At 36.9% G+C, this 19,592-nt stretch overlaps 1 protein-coding gene across 1 annotated transcript in view; it reads left to right on the top strand.

Annotated features, from left to right (window-relative positions):
• Positions 1–19,592, top strand: part of Adamtsl1 (ADAMTS like 1) — a 391,483-nt gene that overhangs the window by 188,480 nt on the left and 183,411 nt on the right. Inside the window, exons 10-13 of the mRNA XM_042692956.1 lie at positions 1,776–1,826; positions 6,396–6,600; positions 8,166–8,313; positions 12,097–12,181. Of these exons, the coding sequence (XP_042548890.1) occupies positions 1,776–1,826; positions 6,396–6,600; positions 8,166–8,313; positions 12,097–12,181 (489 nt within the window). The remainder of the gene's footprint in view (positions 1–1,775; positions 1,827–6,395; positions 6,601–8,165; positions 8,314–12,096; positions 12,182–19,592) is intronic.

Here is a 19,592-nt window from a genome sequence, read left to right as displayed (position 1 = left end):
AGCACAATTTATAAAATAAACCAGTTAGTATTCCAATAATTCCCTTTGCTTGGATAATTGTCTCCATTACTTTGTTTTCCATTTTCTATTAAATAAATCTAGTTTCTCTCATGTTCTGCTTACATTTTGGTAATTTCTTAGAAACCTGAGCAGGCTTCTCTATCCCTCTCTCTTTCCTTTTTATCTTTAATGATTTTTACCCAGTATTATTTCATTATCTTTCTGATTCTCAGTATTCCCAACCTACTATCTCTACCCAGATACTTAGGTGTGCTCATCTATGTCATCCTATATTAGAAGATAGGGTGAAAATGAAACTTCTAGCTGATTTAAATATAAGTATATACATACTGAATATATAGATATAACTATATGGGTGTATGAATATGTACCTATATAACTATATAGGTATATGAATATATAACTAAATATTGATCCATCAATCCTATGATTATAAATAGAATGTCTGGGCTCCTGTGTTAAAAGGAGAGGCATCCTGTCATTTGTCAGTTGCAAAATGAGCGTCTTCTGTTTATGTCCCACTATGCCGCTTCTGTCTGAGCTCTCTTCATCTTCTACCTTTGAGGAAGGCTCTGCTATACTCACCTTCTTACCCAAATCCCATGAGTCAAAGTCCTCCACAAGTCAGGAGATCAGTCCTAAGCAAGAACACATCTTACCAATTAGTGGCTTTGGTTGAAATTAGTGAAATGTGGCTTATTTGAGTCCTAAAGACCTCCAGGTCTTCCCCACAACTTATGTCATTTGGAGTGCATCCTTCAGCTACAAGCACAGTCATTAGATACCATCAACCACCACAATAATCACAACTGCCTCCATAAAGCAGTTAACATTGCATCACTTTTTTTGCCAGTCCTGGGGCTTGAACTCGGCCTGAGCACTGTCCCTGAGCTCCTTTTGCTCAAAGCTGAAGCTCTACTACTTGAGCCACAGCACTATTTCCCACTTTTTCTGTGATTAATTGGAGATAAGAATCTCCCAGGATTTCCTGCCCAGGATGGCTCCAAACCATGACCCTCAGATCTCAGCCTCCTGAGTAGCTATGATTACAGGTATGAGCCACCAGTGCCCAGCCAACATTTTATAAACCAAAAAGCCCTTTCATATTTATAAAACATTTTCCTAACTTTATTTTAGTAGAGATTTTGCTTTTGGTAGTAGTCGCTTACTATATTTGGTTGTTCCTTTCTCCTTGTACTAAACATGTAAGTAGATAATTTCCAGGCATTAGTAAAATCTTGAGAAGACTGACAAAAGAAGTAACTTATTTGCTAATGCATGCGACCTAATATCATCAGTGCAAGGGTGCATATGCTCCTGCTTCAATAGTTTTCTCTTTTATCAGAAATGAGACAGTCACTGTAATCCCTTGGTAAGCATCTGGAAATAACATTAATAATAATGATAATAATAATGACCTCATAGAATGTACAATTTGAGGGATTAAAGAACATTTACGAGCTTATTGTGTCATAGTTAATTATGATGTGCCAAGTTTTCTTGCCACCTCCTTTTACACTGGTATTTCCTGCTTAGATCAGAGAATTAATTATAGTAAATGGTGTTGTTGCAAAGAACTAGCCCTATCATGAAGCATATGCCAGCATAAAGATTACGAACTGCTTTAGTGTTGCTTTTTAAGATGATTTATTAATGTTTTGCATTGTATAAGATTCTTTATGATGTAATCATTTAGTGTTTATTTTATTGTGTGTACCTTCTACTCAGAGGGTTGGCATTATTGTTCCTAACAGTGACGGATACAAGCAGATCATGCCTTATGACCTCTACCATCCCCTTCCTCGGTACGTAAATCAATCATCCTGATGTTAGAATTAGCAAATCAGTCTTCTGATATTTTTGTAAATATATGTTCATATAAACATATATAGATAGATTGTGATTTTCTTTAAAAGTAAGATGGTAGACGGTAGATTTTTACATTCCTCTTAAGCTCTACTTTTGAATATATAGGCCTGCTCAGGCTGTAAGCTTGTCATTCAAAAGCCATTTTAAGATAGTATATTACAGTGGAGTGGACACAGTAATTCACTCCAATTAGACATAGTGTGTGGGTTTATGTTATGTCTTTCTCTGACTCTCTTTGTCCTCTTCTATGTCTCCTCTGCGATAGGACCCTAGTCATTAAAGCACTGTTACTAACTGTTAAGCAAACACAGAGCCTGAAGTATTATCAAACACTATGAATATGGAATTCCAGATGTGGTATGATGCATACAGTTTTAAATGTCTTCTTGTCATTTTGAAGAAATTATGATTAAGAACCAAAGGTAGTTTTTTTATATCCTTATTATTCAGAATACTTTAGAGGACATTTTTCAAAACATAAAATTCAATATTGTTGAACACAGCATAGTGTGTTGTGTTATCTTTTGTTGTGTTCTATTGCCACTTTTTAAAATGTAGAATAGTGTTTTAAAATTGGAAAATATTTTTGGTATTAGAAAGAACTTGTTTTTAGAGAATGTATTATCTATACAAAACATTCATAAGAAAACTGGAGTTGCTGAAAAAATACACTTATTAAATGCATCATCTCACACATTGGAAACTGTTTTTGCTCAATTTTCTTTGCTAATTTGCCCCTCAGGGAATCAGCTACAATTTAGAATCAAATATTTTGATTTAGACTATAAATAGAATAATCTAAGTAGTTTTCTCAGTCCCAAATAAAACCAAGCCAGCCGGGCGCTGGTGGCTCACGCCTGTAATCCTAGCTACTCAGGAGGCTGAGATCTGAGGATCGCGGTTCAAAGCCAGCCCGGGCAGGAGACCCTGAGACTCCTATCTCCAATAAACCACCAGAAAAACCGGAAGTGGCGCTGTAGCTCAAGTGGTAGAGCGCTCGCCTTGAGCTGAAGAGCTGAGGGACAGCGCCCAGGCCCAGAGTTCAAGCCCCACGACCGACCAAAAAAAAAAAAAAAACCAAGCCAGAAAGTAATTGTATTCTTAACAGTTAAATATAGAATATTTGGTTGAAAGTCTCCAAATCCCTAATGAATTAATATGCATTAGATGTTAGATGATCTCAAGGATCTCTAGTCCAATTCCCCAATGATTCCACTCCTCCTGTTCCTTTGTCAGCAGTCATACCCATATACCATAAATATGCAAACACACATGTCTACACAAATTAGAATTGATATGTGCTTAATGCTTGTGTATTTACACACACACATTTACACAAACATCTACATGGAAGTCATCATCCAGTATCTTCTTAGATGCAGGCATGGCACTCACTTTTTAACATGTTAATGCTAACATGTAAGAAGGGACACTTGATTTTTCCTAGATACAAGTGTTGTTGCTAAATACTTTCCCTAAATGGCTATCTTTTAGTAGCTACTTTCTGATGATTATATTGATAAAGACAACAAAAGACTGTCATTTTGCTAGTTTGATCCAAAAGTCATCTCATCCTTGGTAATTTAATTAAACTACCAAAAGATCAATTTATGTAAATAAAAATTCTCTTTAATTTCAGTTTTTATCAGGAGAATAACTATTCATAGAATATGTATCTGTTTGAAGGAAGGATATATATTAAAAGCGAAAGCAAAGTTGGGTGTCAAGAATGAGCAACATCACAATTTTTTTTTGTAGTGATAGCGCCTAGATTTCTGTAATATGGTCTCTGATCTCTCTTGTTTATATTCTCTGGCATAGCCAATGCCTGTCTTAGGTTAGACTTGATCTCTTATTAAAAAAAAAAAGATTTCCCACAAATGCCTAAAACCCAATGGCGTATTGAAATGATCACCCCTCATATTTGCACCATGCCCTGTGTTGCACTTGGTATACCCATGCCACACAAGATGAAGGACAATTAGCAAATGAACAGACTATCTTCCATACCTTTTAAACTTGTATTACTGAGCTAATTCTGAAGATAGAAATTTCGCTCTACTGACAAAAATCATTGCAAATAGGACCTATTTCTATACATGTGTTTTCATTTCATCAAAATAAAGCTCAGAAATTATTCTGAAATGGCGATCACCCACTAATCAAGGTAGAAAGCTTTACTTAAGATATTTATATAAGATTAAGACCAGAGGTATAGCTACAATGTACTACTGATGAATTATTAGGTTGTTCTTCCCACTTTCAGTCTTTGAACTAAAACATATTGAGTATGACATAAGAATGTAGTCTAATGAATCATTCTTAATTAATTTATGCTACTTTTCTATATTTGTTAATTTTGAGAATTTCTTAACTAAATACATTCCGTATTTTTAAAAGAAATTAAAATATGTAACACACAAAACCATGTAATGTTCTTTCAGAACAAGTTTCCAGGAAGGACTTTGGATATATCTTCTTTTATTCCAAGAACTCATCCTGGCCACTGTATTAAGATTTCTTGTCTAATGCCCTCTGTTGTACTTTAAAGCACCCAATTATGCTTTTCTTTAAATATATTATTCAAAGATTCACATATAATATTCATTCCACATATAGAACTACAGTTGTATTATGCTGGAACTATATTACACATTCCTAGCCTTGTTTGCCTTTCTGTGATCAATGACATTGAAAAGGATACTTATTTATGTTTGTGAAATTTCACTACAGTCAAATTCAAATGTTGAGACAGAAGTTAATGACTCACACTTTAGAGTCAAGTTTAGAGATTTTAAAATGTGCTCTTTTATAGTATCTTGATATTTTAGATTAAATGTACACTAAAAATATGTTATTAAGCCAGGTGCCAGAGGCTCATGTCTGTAATCCTAGCTACACAGAAGGCTGACATCTGAGGACTGTCGTTCAAAGCCAGCCTGGGCAGGAAAGTCTGTGATACTTATTTCCAGTTAATCACAAAAAAAAGCCAGAAGTAAAGCTATGGTTCAATTGATAGAGCTCAAGCCTTGAGCACAAAAGTTCAAGGACAGAGCTCATACTGAATTCAAGCCCTAGGACCGGCCAGAAAAAAATATATATATAGTTAGCACTGGCTAACTATATATATATAGAGAGAGAGAGAGAGAGAGAGTTAGTTAGTTAGTTAGTTAGTTAGTTAGTTAGATAGTTAGTTAGTTAGTTAGCCAGTGCTGGTGGCTCAATATATATATATATATATATATATATATATATATATATATATATATATATATATATATATATATATATATATATATATATTTAGCCAGTGCTGGTGGCTCACACCTGTAATCCGAGCTACTCAGAAGGCTGAGATGTGAGGATTTGGGGTTAAAGCCAACCAAGGCAGGAAAATTCATGAGAATCTTATCTCCAATTAACCACCGAAAAGCCAGAAGTGGAACTGTGGCTCAAATGGCCAAGTACAGAATAATATGTCTCCATGGGGTGTTTTTGCAGTATGTTTAATTTAGGTACTCAAGTAGATCAACTCTGTGATGTTTCATTTCTCTCTAGTTAAAATGATATCTCTCATAATTAATTCAAAAGGAGGTCTTAAAGTTTCTTATCAATTCTCAACAAGCAGAATAGAATAGACATAAAAAAGACAAGTTTGGCTTGATCAATCTCAATCTCTCTGGGTCTGGACCCAAATGTTTCAGAACTGTGTAAAGGCTTTGAAACATTGACAGAATTCTTTTCAATGTTATTGGCAATATTGTTATTTCCTACCCCCTACACAGCTATATTCTGACATCATAAACCTTTTCAGCGAAAACCAAACCTCTTCACAATTTCGGGAGTTCTTTATTGGAGGAACTCTTTCAGTATCCTTCATCAGAGAATTAAGGATGATATTAACCTTTTTCTCCTCAACCCAATGATGTCACAGTTCAAGAATCAGAATTATGTGCAGTCTATGAATCCCAAAGCTGACAATGACAGAAGCAAGGGAGGAAAAGCTATTGCCTACATTATTCTTGTATGAGCTTCTCCTATAAAAGTAAACCCAAAGTACGAAAGTCATCTGTTAAAAATTAAGTTGCCAAAATTCAAGCTATTAGTATTAATTATTCAACTTTAGTATTGATATCGATTCTTAACGGTATTTAAGTCATTAAACTTTAATATGTATCTTGAAACAATGGGGAGATCAGGACCATGAACTGAACTTGCTTCTTATGAACAGGTTACAGACAGTATAGATATCCTTGTGGACAGCTTCCCAAACTGCAGTCTCTTACATTTGTGTATCATTTCACAGTTTACAAGGACTTGTAGCCAATGTTGGATCCTTTCCTCTTCCTCAGATTTCAGATAACAGATGGCATTTGGTTTGCTGGACCATAGCCTCTGAGAACTCCATGCCCCCAGTACACCCAGGGAACGGGGTTGTGTGACAGCTCACTGAGGAGGTGTGGTGATGTGCATGTCTGCCCTGATGACTCCCCTTGCTTCTGTAGGTGGGAGGCCACCCCATGGACCGCGTGCTCCTCCTCCTGTGGGGGGGGCATCCAGAGCCGGGCAGTTTCCTGTGTGGAGGAGGACATCCAGGGGCATGTCACGTCAGTGGAAGAGTGGAAATGCATGTACACCCCTAAGATGCCCATCGTGCAGCCCTGCAACATTTTTGACTGCCCTAAATGGCTGGCACAGGAGTGGTCTCCGGTAACTGTGCCCTCTTTCTTTGTTCATTAGGAGAGTAAGTCCACTCTTCCCTCTCTCCATCATGGCCCACCACATACCCTGTGTGGCTCCATGTTTCTCCTCTTAGGGTTATTAGAAGCCTACCAGCTTAGCTTTTGGAGATGGAATGCCTCCAATCCAGTGTGACAAAAACTAAATGCCTTTCTTCAAGTTACTTTTACAAAAAACCCTTAGTGTTCCCCTCTATGGGCAAAGCAAATGCTTTTTAAGAGTAATTGAAGCTAAGCCTGGCGCTATTGGCTAATGCCATGTAATCCTAGCTACTCAGGAGGCTGACATCTGAGGATCATGGTTTGAAGCCAACTAGGCAGAAACATCCATGAGATTTATCTCCAATTAACCCGCAAAAGAGCCAGAATTGGAGGATGGCTCAAGTGGTAAGGCACTGATCTTGAGTGAAAAAGCCAAGTAAGAGCTAAGGCTTTGAGCCCTGAGTTCAAGTCCCAAGATGGGCACAGAAGGAAAAAAAGTAGAACTGAAGTTAATCATCCTGAATCAGTAAAAGTTAACTGCTTTGATAATTGAGCTCAGTAGACCACAGTTTGACTTTTTTATTTATTATGCTCTGTCTATATCTATAAAAAGTGTGGTTAGATTAAAATTGAACCTATATGTATGACTCCTTGGGAAGAAAAAAGGACTATATGAAAACATCCCAACAATTAAAAGGAGGATCAAGTAGAATAATGTAAACTAAAAATTATAGACTTTAGGAAACCTACAATAATCCGGCTTCAAATGTCATTCTGGGTTTTCTGATTGTTAATACATAAAGAACATAGAAAGTTGAAGAAGTAAACCATTGTGTCCTTACCCACAGAAAAGACGGAAGGTTTTCCACTGAGTCTTGTGGCTTTGTAGCAGTCGAGAGCTATGGCGTTTTCGTGAGTCTAGAAGTCCTACAGAAAGGTGCTGATGACTATTAGGGGTACTAGGTCTACCTCTGCCCATTAAACTCATTCATGTGAACATTATTTTTCCATTTTAGTACAGTCAATTGAATTGGTCTTGCTGCCATATAAATTGACTATAACAGCAGTTTAAAATATCTTAATATTAGGCACCAAGCATGGCTCGGTGGCAAAGTGCCTACATAGTAACTACCAGGCGCTAAGTTTAAAACCCACCAAAAGGATACATCAGCATTTAAAAATCTCTTAGTATTCATGTGGGGATATTTTTGGACATTGGAGTCATTAGCAATGTAATAGAAACAGTGTAGGTAATTGAACTTGCACATTCTACAAATCTTTTCAGCATTTGATTTAGACTTTGCATGCAAAGGGTGCTTCAGGGTTGCAGACTGATTCATACAAACCTCAGTTGAAAGTGGTTTAATTTTCAGCCACCTTCACCCCCAATAGTCAAACAGAACTTAGATCCCATGTCTTGTAAGATGCGATACAAATCTTCAAAGAGTCCTTGTGCCCAAAAATGCCCTTATTTTAAAACCCTGGAGCAAGAAGGGAAGACAAGGAAGCAAGGCTTTGTCTATGAGTCTCCTCTCTCTTGTCCTCTCTTCCCAGTGCACAGTGACATGTGGACAGGGCCTCAGGTACCGTGTGGTCCTCTGCATTGACCATCGAGGATTGCACACGGGAGGCTGCAGTGCAAAGACAAAGCCCCACATCAAAGAGGAATGCATCGTACCTACTCCCTGCTACAAGCCTAAAGGTAATTAACTAGACAGGTGCTCTTTTCCTGTCTGTTTATTATTATGTGTATTTGGATGCAGTTTTAGATCCTTTGGGATATTTTTTAAATATCCAAGTATTCTTAGTCATGGCTCTTTATAAGTTAAATTCTACTAAGAACATTTTCAAACATTCCAAATTTGATTGCAAATTTTTATTAAGCATCGTGTATAGGAATCTGTGTATAAAATTATCTCTCAATGAGAATAAGGTACCAGTAGCTCATACCTGTAATCCTTACTACTTAGGAGGTTGAGATCTGAGGACTGCGGTTCAAAGCTTTGCCAGATAGGAAAGGCTATGAGACTCTTCTCTCCAGTTAACCACTAAAAAGAGCTGGAAGTGGAGCTGTGGTGCAAGTGCTGGAGTGATAGTATTGACCCAAAAGCTCAGGGACAGGGCCCAGGCCCCGGTTCAAACCCCAGAAATGGCACAAAGACAAAAAAAGTTACCTCCCCAGTCATGAAGGTGCTTGAAGACTATGATGGAAAATACCATACATGTCTTCTTAAAAGGGAGTAGATTTTCAATGCTCAATAGGCAATGTACCCATTACCTTGCTCATGTAACTGTAACCCCTCTGTACAGAATTTTGAGAATAAAAGGTACCAAAAATAGATATGTAATTTACTATATTCTCTCTGTTAAAAACAAAGGCATTTGCTGGGCATTGGTGGCTCATGCCTGAAATCTGAGGATCATGGCTTGAAGACAGCTAGGGAAGACAAATCTAGGAGACTCTTATCTCCAACTAACCAGCAAATATCCAGGTGTAGCTCAAGTGGTAGGGTGGTAGCCTTAAGCTAAAAGAGAATGTCCTATCCCTGATTTCAAGCCACAGTACCTATCTGCCTACACACACACACACACACACACACACACACACACAGACACACACACACCAACAAAAGGGAATGCATACAAGCATCACATGTATCTACTTTGCTAAGCTTGACATGCACTATAGAGTCTCATAGTTCAAGCTGATGAAAGAGAAAACATTAAAACATTAATGTGAAAATGAATTCCAGAGCATAAAAATGTAAAAATATCTGAATTTAGTAGCTATATAAAATAATTTGTACTAAAACAGAGATTTTAGAAAATTTCTACTTAGTGAGCAAGATGTATTAACATTATACCCTATTTCCCAGATTAGTATAATAATCATTTCTGTGCCACAATTTTTTGCCAGTTCTGGGACTTGAACTCAGGGCCTGGGCACTGTCCCTGAGCTTCTTTTGCTCAAGGCTAGCATTCTACCACTTGAGCCACCGTGCCACTTCTGGCTTTTTCTGTGTATGTGATACTAAGGAATGGAACCCAGGGCTTCATGCATGCTAGGCAAACACTCTACCACTAAGCACATTCCCATACCAGTGCCACTATTTTTAATAGTCTGAATGGATAGAATAGAAAAATCTGTCCACAAACCATCCAGATATAAGGTATTCTTTATCATATGACTCCTTTAAATTTAATGTTAACTAAATTCTAATATTAACTAAAAGTTATTTCTTTAAACCATTAAATTTCTTTAAAAAATCAGCCACAATCTAACTCTTCATTATGCTTTCTGTGTGAAACCTTATGAATCTAAAATCAAAAAATCCATACTAGAAATCCCAATTACTTTTTTTAATTTTTAATTTTTATTGTGAAAATACTACAGTACAAAGGGGTTACAATTACATGGGCAAGATAATGAGTACATTTCTTAACAAGCATTGTAGCCTCCTCCTTTGTTTCCCCTTCCCATCCCTTCCCATCTCCACCCCCCCCCCCCCGCCCCACCATCAAAACCTCCTCTCCCCTTCCCCCGCCACCAAAGTTGTAAAGTTCATTTTTTGACTTAACAACTTGTACATCTCATTGTTGCAATGGGTCAACCTGTAACCCTATTTAAGCGATTTGTTTTTTTTCTTTCCCCTCCACAAATTATACCAACATCAAATACAGTGAAAGCAGGGGTTATACCGTGAGGGAGGGACATACATTTGTTAGGAAATGGAAAGACTTGGAAAAAATTATATGAAGTGAACTAAGCCAGGCCCAAAGACACATAGGTCCCATGGTTTTCCTTATTTGCAATAACTAGTATATGTCTGAGTCAAGCAGAAAAGGTCAGATAAGTTGATATTAGGGAAATGAACCTTAAGATCTATATTCAAATGTTTTTTTTCTTTCATGTGATTATTTCTAACATATTTATAAGATTATTTCTTTGTTGCTTTGTATGTCCCAATTACTTTTAATAAGTACATTTCTCTCTCCTCTTCCATTTTCTCATCTGTACACTGTAGAAAATAATCATATATGCCCCACAGGTCATGGGAAGGTTAAATGAGATATAATGCAAGTATGACAGCCTGATGTATGGCATATATATATATATATACATATGTTTATTAAGTTCTCTCCAAATGTCCCCTGTCACTGTGGCCTGTCATTAACGTTCTCAAATATTAGACAAAGTAGCCACAAGAACATCTCACAGGATTCACTTCACATCAGCTAGGAAGCATTGCATGTCTCCCATTTGTGTCCAATGGAAGACATGTTACTGAGACACAGAGAGCTCATGTATGCTGTCAGAGGAAGCTTCTTTGATGAGGTCAATTAACTGGGGTGAATAGGGGTGTTGCAAAATGATGGATGCACAAGGTATGGTGCTACTGTGGTTCAAATGTCAGCAAATCCATTTGCCTTTTGGCAGTTTTATGTTTCTCATTTTATTTTCTGAATAGAAACAATGGCTGCAATATAGCAGACAAGTAGCGACGCTCCTACCTAAAAATAGTCCACTATTTATTAGCTCTATCTTTACTAAGCCACTTCAGAGAACAAAAAGCAGCTGTGGTTAACTATCAAGAATAAAATCTGAATTTTTCACAACTCATTAGTGAGCCTGCCTTTCTAAACATTATTAAAATACCATATAATTCTATAGTGTATATGTGTGTGGACATATTTCTTTCATTTTTGCAATCATATGTTATAAAATGGTGATAGAGATTCACTGGCTCATACTCTAAAGGCAAATGTGCCCATAAATGACCTTAATAAATATGTCAGAAATGGAAACCTTGGCAGTTACTTCTATAAGAGCATTAGAACCTCTCTATTTCTTTTTCTCCTCTATATTTTTACTCAGGAAGTAGTTAGGAAACTTGTTCTGACTTGTTCGGTCAAAGTTGGATGAATAGATGTAACAACTCAAATTATGGATTAATTGCACATTATAATTGTCAGTAAGACTTGGGTGCTATTGAATAGATCAGAAATTCACAGTGACGTTTTGCGAATTTCAGAGCATTGGTTTATATTTGAAAATATGGCATAGATTATACTTAGACAAAAGGAACAAAATTATAAAAGAATTACAATATAATTTATTGCACTTTGTGTTTATTTTAAAAGATGTGAAAGATGCTTTGATTTTTATATGCATTTGGAGCTCAGGCTCCTACAGTTACAACTTTTTCTAATAAAAAAGACCCTTCCTTGTGCTATTCAATAAAAGGGAAGTGTATGCACAATATTAATTAAGAGGCAACCTTTATAAAATCTGATTCTGTTTTTTCCTGATATGCCCATCATTAAAACCCACCGTTTGTCTAAACACTATTATTTGCAGTTACCAATATAGTAACTTCTAGCTATAGGGCCAAACTAAGAACTGGTGAGGAGGAAGAGATGTTTCCCTCAAATCTCAAATTGGTTCTAACCTCTTCTTTTTATGTGCATGCAACTTCATTCTCAGAGAAACTTCCTGTGGAGGCCAAGCTGCCATGGTACAAGCAAGCTCAAGAGCTAGAAGAAGGAGCAGCTGTGTCGGAAGAGCCCTCGTAAGTTCTGAAAGCACATCTGGTTCTTCTTTTGAATATGGTTGGTTCCACAGCTCTGGCTTTCATGGGTTCTGAACTTCATGTAACCATCTTCCCCAAGGGAACTGAACCCTCTTGGCTCTCCAATTAGAAGTGTATCCATTTCAAAATGTTGGTGAAAACTTTGATTGCACTTAAATGTGATTTCAAATTTTCTCAGATTATGCTGTTTGAATTAACTTTGCCTGTAGGGAAAAATAGATGGAGTGCTAGTCCTCTTCTCCAAATTCTCATCTCCTGTTTTCTCTTGGCAAAGGGCCAATGGTGAGAAAACCCAGGCTATCTCTGATGATATGAAATAGATTTGATGTGAACATCTGGGCTGCTTTTCATATTCCTTATCTTCCAGTGCTGAAGTATAGCCACTCATTAAGTTAAGGGCAAGCAAAAGAGATAGAGGGGAAAGAAATGTTTAGTAGCTGTATTTTCCCTTTCTTGCTACAATCAGTACCAGAGGGAGACCCAGAACTTTGATTACCTGCTTCTGGTAATCTGCCTCTACTACTGAGTTTCTTCAAAGCTATGAAATCTATAGGGCCATTAGATGATTTGCTACATGCCTCAGAAGAGGAAACAAGGGAGAGAGAGAAAAGTACTGTAATTGATTGATGACTGGTACATCCTGATTCTACTAGAAAATACTGATAGCGATATTGCCACATTATTTTTATAGATAAGAGAATGCATTTTACTGACAAATTTCATCTAGCCAAAGCAAATTCTCCTGTTAAAAATTTTTTAAAACTGGGCACTGTTAGCTCATGCCTGTAATCCTAGCTACTCAAGAGTCTGAGATCTGAGGAGCGCAGTTAGAAGCCAGTCGAGGCAGGAAAGTCTTGAGACTCTTATCTCCAATTAACCATCAGAAAAACAGAAGTGGAGCTGTGGGTCAAGTTGTAGAGTGTGAGTCATGAACACAAAGGAGCCCAGGGACAGCACCCAGTCTCAGAGTTGGAACCCCAGAAAACTGGCCAATAAAAAGGTTGTTAGAGTAAGTATCAGACTCTCTGTTAGCTATAAATATCTCTCTGTTTATGTAACTCTTTGTTACATAAATATCATATCATCCACACTCTTGGAGTTCATTGTATAGGGTATAAGATAGGAAATTTAAACTACAGATTCAATCTTACTAGAGATATAAACAAACACCGTCACTGATGTATTCAAATGCAACTTAGAATTTTCTTAGATTCATGCTGGTTCAGTCTAAATCTGATATGGTTTTCCTGAACACAGATTGCACTTCTGAATCTCACTCAAAATAATAACTGTTTCAACAAAAAAAAATCTAGAAGTTAAAAAACCCAGATGTGTAATCACCAAAGGGCATTTATAGATAAAACTGTTTCCATAGAAAAAATGATGCATATATTAAGTGACACCATTTTTACTTAAAAGAACAACTAAACATAACACAGATTGTTTTCTATACTGTGAAATGTCTACAACAACATTTTCAATGTTGAGAAAAAGCAACTAACCTGGCAGACCTTTGGAGGAAAGATAGTTATTAAAAACCATAATGCACCCTTTAAATGAGCATATGAGGCTTAAAATGCTTTCCTCTTCCTCTTGCCAGGAGTTGGTTTGACAGGAGGAAGTAAGCAGTTCATTTTAGGGGATATTAAGTAAATTAATCCACAGAGGTTTTACGTAAGCCTTGAAAATGCCAAGTAATTACAGCTGGTTTTTTTTTTATAATATTCTCTAGTGAAGCTCTAATATGCATTTTTACTTAATCTATAGGTATTATTTTGCTTAAACTATCTTTTATCCTTGTACAATGTCCTTTGCCATTGGATCTAAAGCCTACTCCTATGTGTACTATTGCATTCTGTCTAGTGTTAAATAAGAACAGAGTTGAAAATAAACCGAATCATCTTGCATCTCTAACTAACAACCTTCCCATTAGATACCTCTTCAATGAAAGCTGTAAGTAGAGTTTAATGAGTCCCCTGAAGCATCCCATAGAACATCATCATTCACACCCTCAAATGTGTTTCCCAGCATCAGTCTAAGATGCTTCATGCTTAACCTTAATAAAATCCCCAGGAAGTGGCACTGTGGCTCAAGTGGTAGAGTACTAGCCTTGAGCTGAAGAGTTGAGGGACAGTGTCCAGGCCCAGAGTTCAGACCCCAGGACCAACCAAAAATTAAAATAAAATCCCCAAAGTAACTAAACACAAGTTCTGCCATTAAAACAATAGCCACATTTTAGACTATTAAAATTTACTCTTAGTGTAACAGAATTGCCATCTTGGCATGATTAATCTGAGCTGAAGTAAATTGTAATTGCAATACTAGTTCAGCGTAAAGGAAATGTATACAATTGTGCTCGGAACAACAATTACTTTTCTACCAAAAAGAAATAAATGACAGCTGCAGAGTCATGTAATGAAAGATATGTGGTTTCCACATTTTAATACGTTTTATACATGGTTATTGCACTGGGCCCCAGAAAAGACCCTAAGTGTCACATTCTTAATTGATTTTGAATTTTAAAAAACATAACTTTGCATGGCCTTAATTCTTTCCTTTTAAACCACATTAGACCCGTTTCCAAATGTATGTAGCAACCTATAATTACTCTCCAAAGTATAATGAAAAAATGATATACTGTCAGCACGTCCACCCACCAAACAGACTCACGTTGCTTAAATTAAATGGTAATGTTTAGAAGCTGTGGTTGTCACAGTGAAGCAGAAACAGTGGCCCAGAACTATTATCTCTTGTGCTGACTCCAGCTAACATTGTTCTACAGCAAGGCAGCAAATATCCTGTATTTCCCCATATGGAAAATGAAAATATTATCAACAGCCTGTCTCATTAAATAATAAGAGAACAATCACTATGTTTAAGTCCTTAACATATGGAGATGCCCTTATTGAGTGTTAGATGTTTTTAGTAACCCCAACAAATATGAAAAAAATTGGTGAATACTCTGACAAAAAATTTGTTGGAAAGAAACCTCTCTGTGACATGTTTAGAAGAAAATTGTGATAAAAGACTAAAAATTGGATTGCCAAGAAATAACTAACATTTTATAAAACACAAGAATGCAGTGACATTGCAGTTCCACTAAACACCAAGTAGAATATGCAAACACTGCTAACAGCCTGTAGACTCACTGAGATCACTATACAGAGTGGATCTGATCTTGCAATATACTTATAGATTTGGCATGTAAAGCTGCAGCTTCAGTTCAGAAATACTTAAAGATCTCATGGTTTTGTTCCTCAGCAACAGATGGTGTGTTTGTGATGTGTCTGATGCATGTGGTAAAAAGGTAGGGATATGGGGTGAATGTAAAAAGGGATGTTGGGATGAATGTATTACCTTGGTATGCAGAAATGAATTCCTAACCCACGTGTGGGAGGCAGACCCTCTGAGCTGATTTTCCCCTGGTGACTACAGTTTGTCTTTACTCAAACACATGTTTTTATTGGGGTTTTCTGACAAGCAGCAGAAGGATCTTTAAGCAAGATATTTTCTAGCTCTCCCTTTGTGCAGGACAATGCACAAACTAAGATCCAAACCCCAAACTAAGACTAAGCAGATGGAGGCTTTAACCAATGAAGCTCATCAGGCACAGCCTTGTAAATAAATCCAGCATAATAAACTTGCTTCAGAGGTTGTCTGCTGAGAAATTAGTAGGAATCCTTGCTACCAATTAACACAGAAGGAACAGTGATTAGACACAGACTTCTGTAATTAAGATTGCGGGAAATTGCATTTTTCTGACAGCTTTTAGCACTAGAAAGGGGAAATGGAAAAAAATGCTCATGGAATTATCTTCTGTTATAATCCAAACTATGGTGTTCGTTTGTTGTTGTGTTTTACTTGGCCTCCAGATAATGAGAATGTTGAGTTGATCAGTTGTGTACCATGTTGGAAAATATATGGGAATAGCTTTTAAACTCTTAAAAATTCAAAACTACACTGTCATAGTCTAATTACATATGTTAATTAGGTATTAGCTTAACAAATGACTGATGATTAGTTTTCCATCTCTTGTGTTAATACCTTTCTTTGAGTCTTGGTTGATACATACACTAGCACTTAGAGGCAAGTCCACCTTCTGACCCCTCTAAGAGCTTAATTTCTTTAGAAAAGAAAATGATACAATGGTGATATCTAGGGTATTTAAAGAAATATTTTTAAGTAGGGAGTCATTCAGCTGATCTTTAGAAGTCTGATCTGACATGGCTTAGGAAGGAAACTTTATTTCCTTAGCTTTTGGAGATGAGAGCATTAACAGACCACCTGATACCACATAGGGTAATTTGCTAAGGGAGCCAGGCTTAAGGGAAGGTACAGCCTGAGTGCCTCAGTTGCTCTAGCTTTCCAGATTTCCTGGTGTCTAAAGCAAAATATTCCAAGTAGAGACAGTACAGACAATTGTGAACTCAATATAGCTAGATTCTTCATGAAACTTTTCAGCTGGGAGTCATTCTTCAGTGATTCAGAATAAGCAATAGGATATGGTGGATCCTCCAGGTACTGTATGGCCAATCCAGCTATTTCTAACCAGCCCATCCCTATCACATAGCTAGTCTTCACCAGTAGAAAGCCTTAATGATGTTCTCTTCTCATAGGCCTTAATGATGTTGTCTTCTCATAGGTAAGATTGTGTAGTTCTTTACTTTGATAAGATTCTGAGTTATCAGTCAACAGTTTTACACAGTTGGGATGGCATTTGGGTACTTTGATGTAATATTCAGGCCTTAAGTATATTGCCATAAATAACTTTTGTTGTGATGCATGAAGAAGAAAGAGGAGAGAAAACCCAGAAGGAAAACAAACAGGCCAAAGGCTGCAGTAATATCTGGATGCCAGATGGCATCAGGTTAGCAAAGGGTCTGATTCAGTAAGAAGCAAAGGGAAATTCTTGCCATGCATCTGTGTGAATAGACCCCACAAGGATTTAGACACGGGAAGAAGGGCCAATGAGAGTCACCATGATGATCGTGTAGTATTAAATGTCTCGTTTATCTTGTTGAAATAGCATTTACATCTATTTAAACACATGTTTCCATTAGTTCATATCTATACCTTGCAAGTGGTTGGAAAACGTGAATGGCTCAAGAATAAATTATGACATGCATTCTTATATTTCACCCAAAGACTATGTAATGGATCAAAATCAGTTAAGGATCCAGATAGTGTTGCTGTTTCTATTCTTAATACAGGTTTCCTGAGTTACATTCTCTTATGAATTATCAGGCCACAGAAAAATCATAAAGAAGTGCTTATATATGCATGGAAATAGATTTCTTCCTTTTTTTAACAATGTGGCATTATTAAGTCTAAAGTATCAAAGTGATTTTATATTTATGTTTAATGGATTTTTATTTATTTTTACAGTGTTCATTTCTTTACTGAATTTTATCTATTTTTCATTTATTAGCATTTTATTAATTATGATTTATATAATTACAACAAGTATATCTAGTATCCACCTGTTTGGAAATAAAATGAGTGACCTAATAAGTCAATATATGTCTCTAGTTGCGGGTGCATAATTGCTCTATCATACAATTAGTGAAAAAAGAACTAAGCTGTGACTATTGGGCCTTGGAAAATGCATTGTGTCTATGGCTTGCAGAAAAATAGAGATTGTCAGTCAAATAAGCAAGTTGACTCAGCAGAAGTCAGATTAAGAGAGCATCTGCCACATTAAATCTGTCACTGTTCATTTTCAAAAATATTTTTGTTTTTAATTAATGTATAATTGACAACTAGGTATGTATTTGTGATGCTGGTTTCTAAAGAATATGAGTTTACTAAATTCCTGAGTTCTTTACTACCATATGTGAAACTTGCATCTGTCTCAGAGCTACTGTATCAGAATAGTGAAGTCAATATGTGGTGATGTGCAAATATATGAAATAAATGAAAGAAGAGTGCCTCATATACACCAAAATGTTTTGTGGTCGATGTTAATGTGAACTGATGTTTGGCAGCATGTTAAAAATCTGACTTAGAGCCCCAATGAGTACTTAGGAGAAGTTTACTCAATCCTCATTCACAATGACCAAATACTTTGTATCACTGTTTCTCAGTGATTCCTTCCTATATATTGAAAACATACTGCAAAAACCATAGTTTCTTGAAATTGATTTTTTGGAGACATGTGGAACTGCCTTCTCTGTGAGTTGGTAAGTAGTGAGGCTGTGCATTTGTCTGCCCCAACAAAGATACAGCCCTGCTAGGATTGAATCAAAAAGTCATAAATCATCCGTGTAGGCAGAGCAGTTATGCATAGAAGTTCGGACTCCCATGAAAGACTACTGCTGAATCAATGGGAGACACTTCACATGTTACCAGACCCCATAGGTCTCAATTTCCTCATTTGTGAAGGAAGCATAATAACAGACTCTACATCAGAGTCCTTAGGATTTATATATGTAAAGTACCTGGCATGCAGAGGGTGGGGCATATGTGTTAACTGTTGTTATGATTGGGGCTTTCTTAGCAGTGTTCCTCTCCCCAGAGAATCTTTAAGGGCCTTAAAATGAATAATTAATCACTCATTTTATGTAGAGAAATGAAGCACATGTTGTACTTACCTCATATATCTTCTCTAATGACACGTGAGCAACACTCACAGTATTTAACTCAAACCTGCATAGTGGTTCTCAGTGATCACCATCTTGCTGCCTCCTCTATATTTCTGCAGCTGTTTGAGGATATATTTAAATGCATCATGCTTTTAATTTGGGCCAGTGTTTATTCTAAGGGACAAAATTTAATTACCTTCACTTGAATAAGAAAGGGATTCTCTTCCTGGGACCAGTACAGGTGACTCATGCCTGTGATCTTAGCTACTTAGGAGGTAGAGTTCAGGAGACTGTAGCCAAAGAGGACAAGAAGTTTGAGAGACCTCATCTCAACCAATAGCTGCGCATAGTAGTGTGCAGCTCTCATCCCAGCTACAAAGGTTCCAAGCCAACTCTGGCCAAAAAGTCATAAGGAATCATCTCAAAACAAAAGGCTTTGTATGGTAGCATCTTCCTGTCATCCTAGCTATCATGGGAGGCATAAGTGAAAGTGAAAGAATAAAGCTTCAGGCAAATCTGGGCAAAAGGTGAAATCCTAGCCAAAAAATAAGCAGAGCAAAAAGGGCTGGAGACCATAGCTCAAGCAAGAGAGTACCTGCTTAGCAAACCTGAATTCAAACCTCTGAGAGAGAGAGAGAGAGAGAGAGAGAGAGATCCCCATGTATTCCACAAATTGGAAAAGTAAGTTAGGGAAATTCAGAAACTGCTTAGGTGGAAAAGCAACCCCTCCCACCTCTGAGTTAAATATATTTGATTTGCCTTGCCTGCTCCCAGCATGCACAGAGACAGCCAAATCAATAATAAACTCA

This window comes from Dipodomys spectabilis, unplaced genomic scaffold (assembly GCF_019054845.1).
Source record: "Dipodomys spectabilis isolate Male_0828 unplaced genomic scaffold, ASM1905484v1 ptg000158l, whole genome shotgun sequence".
Taxonomy (NCBI): Eukaryota; Metazoa; Chordata; class Mammalia; order Rodentia; family Heteromyidae; genus Dipodomys; species Dipodomys spectabilis.
Note: the sequence above shows the minus strand (reverse complement) of the source record. Positions and strands in the feature narration are given on the sequence as shown.